Here is a 12,692-nt window from a genome sequence, read left to right as displayed (position 1 = left end):
AATAGTAAAGAATTAGATAATACAAAGTAGTTTTGTCTTGTAATGGAATGTTTGTTATACAACATTTTTTTCAAAACTGATAATTTGTTTAGGGAACACATTCCAGTTAATCAGAATATTTAGTTCCCCAATGATTATGAAATAAACTAATATGGTATCTAAGTTTTCACTTTGTCTTGAATATTTATCTGTCTTCATTTTCTGCTTAGACGGTGTTCATTTAGATTACTGTAAGCTCACCCCATCCCTATCTCTCAGAGAATGTTTGACTGAACAATGTCTGGTGTATTTCTTTACTATTCAGTATTTGCTATTACTACAAAACAGTACCTATTTTAAATGCGCCTTTCTCTGCAGAAATGGTTAAGAACATCATTTGATCTTTCTCGACATTTCTCCATTTTCATTCAGCTGATTTTAAAATGTGCATGTTTAATTTTTAAAATGTAAGTACATATATGATGGACATTTCTCTTTTTTCCTTTCTCAGGATCAAATAGATTCTGCTGTGAAAATTCTTCTAACTTTAAAGGCAGAATACAAACAAAAGACGGGCCAGGAATACAAACCGGGCAGTCTTCCTTCGGCTTCTCCTCTTTCCACTTCTCTTACCTCCTCTCCACCCCAAAGTACATGCTCAAGTTCAGTAGACAGTAAAGCACTTTATAATAAAGTGGCTGAGCAAGGAGAAATGGTCCGTAGACTGAAATCTGAAAAAGCTCCAAAGGTATGTTCGTGGTCAGAAGCTACCTTTTAATTTTATTGCTCAGAAGCAGTTTATTTCTTTAGACTGACACCATGTATTGTATAAACAGCAGGCAAGATAATGAAGTTCCTGTCTTGTACCATTGTTGCTATTCCTTACTACCATTAGGAATGATGAAACTAAATTAAAAGTTGTAATATTAAAGGATATGACACATGTATATGCATGTGCTTGAGTACACACAAGTGTGTGTATGTGAGTGCAGTTGAAATCACCAAAATAATCACATCTTACAGTCCACACAATGCCTGGGGGCAGGGCAATGAGGGTTAAGTGACTTGCCCAGGGTCACACAGCTGGTTAAGTGTCAAGTGTCAGAGGCAGAATTTGAACTCGGGTCCTCTTGAATCCAGGGCAGGTGCTTTATCCACTGTTCCACCTAGTGGCCCCCCGACATAGGCATTTTAAAAATGCTTGATGGGTTATCCAGTTCATTTCCAATTTAGAAAGTGGAGTTTCTTGCTTTTTAAATTGTAATTGGGCTATAGCTCCGCCGCACTCCCCCACCCTCAGCCCCCACATTTCTGAAACTGCTCCAGCAACAATGCAACTGCCTGGGAAAACTGATGTTTTTTGTTTTTAAAAAATAGATAATGATCTTGTCTGTACCCTGAATTTTTTTCCCTCTTTTTCCCTTTCCCTGGACTTGTGGTACTGTATGTGTTACATCTCCAGTTTGGCTTTCATTGTACATAAATTAGACGTTAGATTTATAGAAGTTCAATCTATGTCTTGAATAAATTTTTTCTTGTGAACTGAATATGTATCATACATATGAATCCTATTCTCAACTTTGCCTTAGATTTTTTTTCCTATACTTTTAGTCTAAATGGTTTAATTCTTCCTTGGTTTCAGTCTATCTGTGACAGCAAGGTGGTACCATGGCTAGCATATTGGACTTGGAATCAGGAAGAACTGAGTTTGAATCCAGCCTCAGATACTTACATGATCCAGCCCAAGTTACTTTAAACTCTTTCAGCTTCAGTTTCCTTATTCATTAAGTGGGTATAATAAGGGTTAAGAGAGATACTATGTAAAGCACTTTGCAAACCTTAAAATATATCTAGCTATTAAAAATAGGGAGCACACAATTTACAGGAATATTTTGGTTATATAAGGACTGAAGTCTCTGTGACTTCTATTATTTACCTTCATAGTTTTCCTTTTTGTGTGTGTATTTTTTATTTTTTTCTTTTAACCCAGGATAAAGTTGATGAAGCTGTAAAACTGTTACTTTCCCTAAAAGCTGAATATAAAGAAAAAACTGGTCAAGAATACAAGCCGAGTCAACCTCCATTTCACAGTTCGGTTTCAAGTCCAGCCAAAATCATTGAAATCGGTGGTCCTGATACACCTGAGGCCAAAGCTTTGTTTGACCAAGTGACTGCCCAAGGAGATCAAGTTCGTAAACTAAAAGCTGAAAAAGTCACCAAGGTCTGTGTTTATATTCATTCCTACAAACCAGTCTTATGTTGTCATAGATCTCTCTGAAAAGGTGGTTTATTATTATGTCTGATGAAGTAATAGAGTATGTTGTACTGATTCATATGAGTGAAACGAGAGAGAACCAGTAGAGTAATATGTGGAGGGTATTTTTGTTTGTCTTTTGAATTATAAAAGGATTTAGTTTTTTAAAAAAATTTAGAAAATCTATCATACAGTGTGGAGAGCAAAAGCAGGGAATGATTGGGAATTAGAAAGACAAGACTTTATGTTCTGCCTCAGCTGTATATTGGATTAGACAAGTCTTTCGCCTGCTACCATCCCAGGCAATCTTAGATTCTAAGTTGAAGAGCAAGTGTGTCACTGGAACTTCTGGACCAATGAAATCATAGGTCTGATCCAACACATGTGCATGTGTGTGCATGTGTGTGCATGTGTGTTTTGTGTGTGGCTATGTATACATGCATGCATATGTATAAGCATGTATATTTAACTTAGACTACTGTTGTAGGTGTTGTGTTCAGTGGAAGGATTTCTGATCCTTTTTGTTAAACTGGAGTTTTAATAACTTTTACTTTAGAGTTCCATCAGACAAAGTCATAATTTGTTTATTTAATTCCATTAAAATTTAGTGTTTTGTTTATACTTTTCCTTCTGAGACTAGTTTTGTTTAGAACTCTATTAAGCATTAGCATTATTTGTCATAATAATTATTGTTCAATGTATAGAAAGTAATTTGTGATTCTTATTGCCTTGTATTTTCCTTTTCTGTTGTCTTGAAGGATAAAGTAGATGCAGCTGTACAGGAGCTCCTTCAGTTGAAGGCACAGTACAAGTCTCTGACAGGAGTGGATTACAAACCAGTTTCTGCCACTGGAACTGAAGACAAGGATAAAAAGAAGAAAGAAAAGGAAAATAAGTCTGAAAAGCAAAATAAATCACAGAAACAAAATGATAGCCAAAAGAAAGAGCCCACCAAGGACCACAGTAGTGGGATGTCTTCAGGTGGAGCAGGAGAAGGTCAGGGACCTAAGAAACAAACCAGGTAACCTACCGCACCCCCGGCAATTTACTCCCCACACACTCCAAGGAAGAAATTTTGGTTGAATTGAGCTAGTTTAAAATGTATACAGCTTCTTTTGGTCAGTGTGAGCTCTTAGATAGAAAGAAAATCTGCATGCTAAAGCCATAGTATGAGTAATTAAGATTTGGTAAAAGCAAGAAGTGTTTTGGCGGGTTTTGGCTTTTTGTTTTTTATAAGGAAAGGTAGAAGTATTTGGAACTTCTTTCTATGAGAACTTTGAAATACTTGATTAAGATTGTTTAAAGATGAGATTATGGAAGACCCACATTACCTTTTCAGAGTCTTATATGTTTTATTTATAAACATAGACCTTGTTTATTATTATATATTAAATATATTATATTTCTAAAAAAATTTATTATTTTCCACTTACATATAAGGATAGTTTTCAACATTTGTTTTCACAGGATTTTTAGCTCCAAATTTTTTTCTTCCACCCTCCCTTCCCTCCCTCCTCCCCAAGATGGAAAGCAGTCTGATATAGGTTGTATATGTACAATCACATTAAACATATTTCTACATTAGTCATCTTGTGAAAGAAGAATCAGAGCACAAGGAGAAAACCTCAAAAAAGAAGGGAAAACAGTCCAAAAGTAGAAACAGTATGGTTCAATCTACATTCATAATCCACAGTTCTTTTTTTTCTGGATGTTGAGAACATTTTCTGTCATGAGTTCTTTGAAACTGTTTTGGATTGTTATACTGCTGAGAAGAGCCAAGTCTATCACCATAGAATGTACTTTTTGAAGAGAGTTTCTGTATTAGAAGCTTTGAAAGTTGGGAATATAGCTATTAGCAGGATTTTATAGTTTGTATTTAGGGACATAATATGTGGATAAACTGATTTGATCATTTTTATGTTATTGACAAGAACTTATCTGAACTCTTGAAATAACAGCAATTTTAAATTTTTTTATTTTTTTGGCAGGGTAATGAGGATTAAGTGACTTGCCCAGGGTCACACAGCTAGTAAGTGTCAAGTGTCTAAGGCTGGATTTGAACTCAGTTCCTCCTGAATCCAGGGTCGGTGCTTTATCCATTGCGCCACCTAGCTGTTCCTATAACAGCAATTTTTAGCTTCAGTTTTCCTATTCGGAGAGGATGTATCTTTTAAGTAACAGGTGAACTGTTCCAACCCTTTTAGCCAGAATTTGTGATAAATTTATCATAATGGTGCCCTATTATATTCTTTAAGGAAGAACTAAAAATGTAGCAATAGCTGAGATAAGTTAAAGAATAATCCTGTGTGATATATTTTAGTCATTTGAATAGAAAGTTGCCAAGTGGAAAGAATTATCCACTGAGTATAAGAGAACTCACAGATTCATACAAATTTAAAAGAGGTAGAGTACTTGTTCCTAGATGAATTTGGGGTGTTCAGTGGGATGTGCAACTGGTGCAAGAATCTGCGAAATTAGATGTTCCAAAAGGGTTAATTCTAAATAATTAATTCTAGAGTTCTGCTATGTTTCTCTGTCACAGTACCTGCTTCAAGGGTTATATACCTACAATAGAACTGGATTTATAGAGTGAGATGAGCAACAAAAGAAATACTCAATACACTTTTATTAAGGTTTTCCTTTGCTAGTTGAGTGACAACAGGACAACCTAATAGGTTTCCATGATTGATAAGGGAGTCACAGTCAAGGTTGGGATTGAGTTCTATTACAAATCAATTATGGCTGAGGGGCAGCTAGGTGGCCCAGTGGATAAAGCATCAGCCCTGGATTCAGGAGGACCTGAGTTCAAATCTAACTTCAGACACTTGCCATTTACTAGCTGTGTGACCCTGGGCAAGTCACTTAACCCTCATTGCCCCACCAAAACAAAATAATTATGGCTACCCAGAAGAATCTATGCTATTTATCTGTACGAGCTTTTGTGCTATATAATCTGGTAAAACATTTTGGGTTGCCTGACTGTGGGAGATAAATAACAGAAGGTTGCCTAGCTGCTGGCTCTAAATACTTTAAATCTTCCTGAATGGTCCACTGAAGATTTTCGAACTGACTACTTTTTAGAGGGAAAGAGTACACTTCCTCCCTTGAGGAATTGAACTTGCCGTTTGTACCAGCTATCACTTGATTCCTTCTGCTTAAAGTCATTTTTACGAATTTCCTTAAATTTCAACAGTAGTAATTTTATTGGGGTATTTCATTTTGTTTTTCAACTTCTACAGATTAGGGTTAGAAGCAAAAAAAGAAGAAAATCTTGCAGACTGGTTTTCTCAAGTGAGTATATTCCATTTGACTTTTGTATTTATACATTGAATTGAACATATAGTTAGTTACATGCTAACTACTGTACATAATCATAGAGAAGGAAACTTGAGCATATGTAATTTTTTTTATTATATGTAATTTAATCTCAGTTCTTCTAACACTGGATTTTATTTTTCAGTGTATTTATCATATCTTTTGAATGAATTGTATGTTCTTATTCTTTTAGATTATGCTTAGGACAGGAGAGACACTATTAGTAGTTTTTAAATGTTTTTCATGTGGTTTTTCACACTCCATTAAGATCCTGTTCTCATATTCAGTGGTGTAGGGGGGACCCAAGGTTATCAAAGGCAAAACTAGCAAAATGCAAATTCTAATTACAGATCCCATGAAATTGTAAAGGCTTTGAGTAATAGGCTGTGGATTTGTGTTCCAAAGACCAGCTTAGCTTATTTCTGAGACTCTTGTCACCAGAAAATTTGCCTTCATTTTTTTTTTTTACCACAACTATCAATGAAAACAATCTACTAAAGTAGGGTGAAGGGGTTGTAATCTGCTTAAGTGGAAGATGATTCATACTGATGAAGATTTGAATTTGATTTAGAAAAATCTGAGATTCGGAGTTTGAGGATCAGGCATTTATAACTTGTTTTATTATATTTCATTAATCGTTCAGTTATTGGCTTCATTAAGTTCTTTTGTAATAATGAATTTACATTTTTATAAAGGTAATCACAAAAGCAGAAATGATTGAGTACTATGATGTGAGTGGTTGTTACATCCTCCGACCCTGGGCCTTTTCCATTTGGGAAGCCATTAAAGACTTTTTTGATGCTGAGATCAAGAAACTGGGTGTGGAAAATTGTTACTTCCCCATATTTGTGTCTCAAGGTGCTTTGGAGAAAGAAAAGACTCATATTGCTGACTTTGCCCCTGAGGTAAGCTAGCTTATTTGTTTTATTTACATGATTGTTACTCTAAGAACTATAAGATTTGTTTTCACTTGTAGATACTGAGGTTAACTTAAAAACCCCTTAGTAAGAAAGTACAAAAAAAATGTGCTTTTGATAAATTATATATGGACGATTTTATATTAATGTCTTCATTAGATAAATGACAATTCTTTAGTCAGGTTTATCAGTTTTAAAAACAGTAGGTAATGGAAATTACTCTTAATATTTATAGGTGGTAAGAATAATTTTATAGTTCGGTTGTTAGGTTGAACTATCCTAACTTAATACTATGGTGACAGTTCTTTATAATTGGAGCATAATTTTTACTATTATTATTGTAAGGGCTATTAATGGGAGACATAAAATTATGTACTTCTACTTCTCAATCTTTTTTGCTGTCTCATCATTCTTATCATGCCTCCTAATTAGGTTTGTCCTTAAGGTTTTATCCTGGGTCCTTTTCTATTCTCTCTCTAGATTGTCTCACTGACTGAGCATCTGATCAGTTCCAGCGGGTTTCCTTGTCGTCTCTATTTAGATGATTCTTAGCTTTGTATCAGAAAAGCAGCAAGTAGTGCTTAAGCACTCGCTATGTGCCAGGCACCGTACTAAGGAGTGAGGACACAAAGACAGAAAAACAGCATTCTTGTCTTCAAGAAGCTCAGAATGCACAAGGATGACACGCAAATTTGTGAAGCATTCCATATTTAAAAAAAAAAAAAAGAAGCTCAGATCAGTGATTCCCTGTAACTTCTAGGGACAAACGTGAGTTCTGCTCCTTGACCTCAGAGCTCTTCAGAGTCCAACCCTAGTGTACCTTTGTAGGCCACTCTGCATTATTCCCCTTCAGGTCTTTAATGATCAAGCCACACTTGCCTGCTGGCATAGTCCTGTCATCACATCATGCCTTTGTGCTGACTGTCTTCCATATTGAAACGCACTCCATGCTCAGTTCTGCCCCTTAGAGGCTCTGGTTTCTTTCTTTCTTTTTTTTTTTTTAGTGAGGCAATTGGGGTTAAGCGACTTGCCCAGGGTCACACAGCTGAGGCCGGATTTGAACTCAGGTACTCCTGACTCCAAGGCTGGTGCTCTATCCACTGCACTACCTAGCTGCCCCGGGGGTTTCTTTTTACATTTAATTTAATTTTTTTTTTCAATTAACAAATAGTCTGCTCTTTCCCCCATCTCCACTGAAAAAGAAGAACAAAACCTTTGTTATGAGTATGCATTGTCAAGCAGAACAAATTCCTGCATTGGCCAAAACAAATACACAGTGTTCTAAAAGGCTTTTGTGTATCACTTTTCCATCAGGAGGTGGCTAGTTGGGCTCATCATCAGTTGAGGCCTTTTCTCCCAACTGTTAGTGTATCAACCCTGCCTCTCCTGAAAAAATGACCTATATATTTTGAAGACTGAGCTCCTAGAATTTAGCATAGTACCTGGCACATAATAGGTGCTACTGATATATCTTTACCATGATCAAATGTAAGCTCTTTGAGGGTAGGACTGTTTTACTTTTGTCTTTGTATACTTGGTGCCTAGAACATAGTGGGCACTTGATAAATGTTAATTAATTGCCCAAAGTTTTCCAAGTTCAAATTTTGTCTTTCTAGGTTGCTTGGGTTACAAAGTCTGGCAAAACAGAATTGGCAGAACCAATAGCTATTCGGCCAACTAGTGAAACAGGTAAGGAAAGGCATTGGGTTACTGGAGAATGCCACTTAGTAGCTCCAAGTTTCTTTACTTAGTTATTATATTTGTGATAGTTACCAGAAATCTAAAGTTTTAGGAAGTTTATACAGTATAGAACAAGAGCTAATACTATACTCTCATGAATACAGTACTCCTTAGAAAATCTTTTTCTCTCACCCCCCAGTGAGAGAAATTCTAGTTTATAAAACTTTCTAGTTAGGAAAATTAAATAAATTTTTAGAAGGTTTTAAAAAATTCCTTTTTTTGTATCGAGTGCCTAAGAGTTCTGTACCACTTCCAGTTTATATTAGTCATCTTGGTTATTTCAGGTTTGCAAGTTCATTAGTTCTCCTGAAGTGATTATCAGTTTGCTTTATAGGAATGTAAAAGGTAATAGTTACTACTATTATTTTCAAACTTACGGGGTTTTGAGTAAAACACAATAAGTAACATAAAATTTCTGTCAGAATAATTGAGAGAATAGACTATAATCTGACATTCAGGAAGTCCTGCTTTTTTTGATCATGTATAGTAACTGCAGACAAATTTTAGAAATGTATGATTTCATATCTATAGATCATAGGATCATTCCATGCTTTAGATCTGCAAGGGTCCTTATACATCATCTAGTACAGTCTCTTCACTTGGCAGATGAGGAAACAGCCTCTCTGAGAGGTTGTGATTTGTTCACTTGGTAGATAGTGAAGTGGAGAGTCACCTTAGATCCCCTGACTACAAACATGGTTCTCTTCTCACTTTACCATTTGGAGGGGGGCAGGGCAATGGGGGTTAAGTGACTTGCCCAGGGTCACACAGCTAGTAAGTGTCAAGTGTCTGAGTCCGGATTTGAACTCAGGTCCTCCTGAATCTAGGACTGGTACTTTATCCACTGTGCCACCTAGCTGCCCCCTTTATCATTTAAAAAAAACCAACCAATTTGTTTCATGCCAATGGAAGGGAATGTTCTTTTTCAAAATGGTAGTGTAGTAATATTACCATTTGTAATGCAGTTTATGTAACAGTATTTGTATTTTAACCTTAATTCATATTCATTTTTCATAAAACAGTTTTTTGTTCAGTTTGTTTTCTACAATTCTACCTCACATGAGCTCTTTTTGGAGCTTACCTAAGTACTCAGACTTGATATTCTTTCTCTTCTCTACCCCATTAATACTTTATTCATCTTTTAGGACATTTTAGTATTTTGTATCTTCACAGCACATGGGTCAGTTATTTTACATATGGGAAAATAGTACCAACTGTATTAAGCACAGCACCTAAAATAACAATTTATATTAAAGTTTCTAATTATTGGCAGTAATAACTAAACATTTATATAATATATAGCAAAATGTTTAGGTATATTTACATATCCTTTTGGGGGGAGGAGGAGGCAGTTGGGGTTAAGTGACTTGGCCAGGGTCACACAGCTAGTGTCTGAGGCCAGATTTGAACTCAGCTCCTCCTAAATCCAGGGCCGGTGCTTTATCCACTGTGCCATCTAGCTGCCCCACCCCCATATCCTTTTAATACTAAATATGATGCTTTACTTTAGTGAACCTTTTGCCTGAACTATTAGAACAGTCATTCTCTCTGCTTAAGTTCTCTTCCCTCTTTAATCCATTCTCCATACAACTACCAAAGTGATATTCTTAAAGGACAGAGTCTGGCCATATCACTCTTCTGCCTAGAAAGCTCCACTGTTTCCCTGTTGCCTTTAAGATAAAATACAAACTCCTTTGTCAGGAATTCAAGCCTTCTGAGCTTACCCTGTTACCCTTTATTTTCATTTATACTGTCTATAATCCAGTTTAACTGGCCTACTTTTTATTCCCCATAAACCACATTCCATCTCCTATCTCCATGCCTTTGTGTGGTCTTGCCCTTTTCATGCTTGTAATGAACTCTCTCCTCTCCTCAACCTCTTAAAAATCCCTAGCTCTCTTCAGAGCTCAGCTCAAGTGCCCCCTCTGAGGAGCCCTAGCATCTAGTCCCTCCCATCCCCTGGAAGTAACTTTGTGTGTTTGTTTTGTGATCAGTATATTGTTAGGTAATTAAGGTTTATTTTTTTTCCCTTTCTAGTAATGTATCCTGCTTATGCAAAATGGGTCCAGTCACATAGGGATCTACCAATCAGACTTAATCAGTGGTGCAATATAGTGGTAAGTACACATCTCTTACTGATTTCATGTATTATTCTTCACAGGAATAAAAAATGCCTAGTTATTATTTATTCTATTGCGTAGATTTTTTTGGAGATGGGACTATTTTGGAGCTTGAGAGTTATAAAACAAATGCCAAATAACGTAGTGGTCATTGTAAGCTAAAACAATTTCATTGGGTGCCTGAATTGTAAACACATTAACTTCTTTTTCAGCGTTGGGAGTTCAAACATCCACAGCCTTTCCTACGTACCCGTGAGTTCCTTTGGCAGGAAGGACACAGTGCTTTTGCTACATATGAAGAAGCTGCAGAAGAGGTAGAGGTTTTTTATGATCGATTGATTTGTTGTGTGGGTGTGTGTGCCATAACACATTGATGTCCATGTAATGGGCACTCAGTAAATTCTTGGAAGTAGAAATGTAACCTACTTATAAGTGGCACAAAAGAGAGATTTTCATGGAATGGTCTGACCTTTGATTTATATACTACCTGTCCCCTAGACTCTGATACCTCATTGAAGCATGATGGTGATACTGGGTTGTCAGCCAGCAAAGGGCAGGCAGTGGTGGATACTATACTGTACTTACTGAGTTTGAAGAGGCTCATGTCCAGAAGGACAGGGAACTTTTTTACCATAAAAACTGTTGAAGAGTATTCTAAGGAGTTATCAGTTTAAGTGGAAGGAGTGCTCACCCTCATGGAATGATAGATCTTTTGAAGTCAAATGTATTAGAATTTAAGTAATTTCTTATTTGGAATTTTTCATTATTTGTTCATAGTTGAAAATTCTTTGAATATTCATTTTGAATTTGAAATTGAAATTCAATTTGAAATTGAAAATTTGTGGTACAACCCAAATTGTTTTTTTAATCATTGTTGATTAATATTTAATTACTTATTTTGATTTTTCTTTAGAATTTTTTAACTGAATGCTGAATTGCCTTTAGCTATTTTATATATATATATATATATATATATATATATATATGATACACATAGAATATCATGCAGACATACCTACATTCTCTTTTGGCTACTTTATCCCCTAAATTTGTAACATAAAAGTTTTAATAGGTATGCTTTTGTTGTAGCAATTTGATTTTGATTAGTTTCTTCCTGGTCGTCAGTTTCAGAAGTCTTCCTTTATATGTTTAAATTGCTCGCTTTTACAAACCTTATCAGAAAAAAAAATGTATAATTTAGGAGGAATTTGTCCATTTTTTAAATTAAACTTTTCTAAATTGAAATTAACAAATGTTATACATGTGAAAACACTTCCGTTTGTAATATGTATAGGTCCTGCAGATACTTGACTTATATGCTCAAGTGTATGAAGAACTCTTGGCAATCCCTGTTGTAAAGGGAAGAAAAACTGAGAAGGAGAAGTTTGCAGGAGGAGATTATACTACTACAGTGGAAGCATTCATTTCTGCCAGTGGAAGAGCAATCCAGGTATCCACTTGGGTTATAGATTTTTATTTAATATGTTTGGGTGTGACCCCTTTTAAGGGGTCCCCCAGACTTGTCTTTTTGAGTTGCCATTATTTTCCAGAAACAATGGACTCAGAACATGTAGGAGGCACTGAATGTGTCAAGGACAAAGCTCCCCCTGAGCTGACATATTTTGTGTTGCACCCCAAGCTGGACCCACCCTGTGTGGGTGTCCCTGGAAGGCAAAACAGGCACCAGCTAGTCTGTTCCAGGCTAGGATCATGCTTGTGCAGCTGGGGTCCTTTGCAGATAAGCAGACCCTCCTATCTTCATAGTCTAGCAATTCCCAAGGGAAAAGAATGAGACTTTTGCCATCATCTTGCTCCTCACTCTGGGGAGTAGTCTCATCTTTTTTTCCCCACCTTTGCTGTGCCATTCCCCCCTCCAATATCATGCCCTTCCTGGTATCCCCTTCTCCTTTTGGTCTGTTATTATAAAACTGTAAACTTTTGTACAGTTGGGGGACCCATTGGGTTCCCATGCACGTTCATTTCTCTTGTAATAAATCTGGTTTTCACATAAGTCACATGCTGTTGTGATTGCCTGTTGACAATCACCAAAGAAGTGAAGATGAGAAAATCCATGAAGATGATTTTTAGAACTGAAATATTTTAAAATCCTTTCTCTACTCTTGTCTTCACTTAGGACAAAATTATTATTGGGTCAAATAGACATAATACTTAAAGAAGTTCAATATTAAACATACTTCCCCTGGAATCCTTTCCTGGATTAAATTACTTTTTCCATTTTATTGTCATGTTTTAATTTGACTTTCAAAGATGTCATTTCCATTTTTAGTGGTGGAAGGAAATCATGTTCATTGCATCCTTGAATAAATTATATTTTGAATCAACTGGGGGCGTGTTTGCCCTTAAACA

At 36.0% G+C, this 12,692-nt stretch overlaps 1 protein-coding gene across 2 annotated transcripts in view; it reads left to right on the top strand.

The window, feature by feature from the left end:
* The window catches only part of EPRS1 (glutamyl-prolyl-tRNA synthetase 1), a 70,566-nt gene that overhangs the window by 38,113 nt on the left and 19,761 nt on the right, over window positions 1-12,692 (top strand). For both annotated transcript variants that reach the window (XM_044002022.1, XM_044002021.1), the window contains 9 exons: window positions 491-727; window positions 1,970-2,200; window positions 2,992-3,254; window positions 5,473-5,524; window positions 6,244-6,453; window positions 8,082-8,154; window positions 10,243-10,322; window positions 10,538-10,639; window positions 11,620-11,775. In XM_044002022.1, coding sequence (XP_043857957.1) covers window positions 491-727; window positions 1,970-2,200; window positions 2,992-3,254; window positions 5,473-5,524; window positions 6,244-6,453; window positions 8,082-8,154; window positions 10,243-10,322; window positions 10,538-10,639; window positions 11,620-11,775 — 1,404 coding nt within the window. The remainder of the gene's footprint in view (window positions 1-490; window positions 728-1,969; window positions 2,201-2,991; window positions 3,255-5,472; window positions 5,525-6,243; window positions 6,454-8,081; window positions 8,155-10,242; window positions 10,323-10,537; window positions 10,640-11,619; window positions 11,776-12,692) is intronic.

This window comes from Dromiciops gliroides, chromosome 4 (assembly GCF_019393635.1).
Source record: "Dromiciops gliroides isolate mDroGli1 chromosome 4, mDroGli1.pri, whole genome shotgun sequence".
Classification (NCBI taxonomy): Eukaryota; Metazoa; Chordata; class Mammalia; order Microbiotheria; family Microbiotheriidae; genus Dromiciops; species Dromiciops gliroides.
This window is presented reverse-complemented; position numbering and strand designations above follow the sequence as displayed.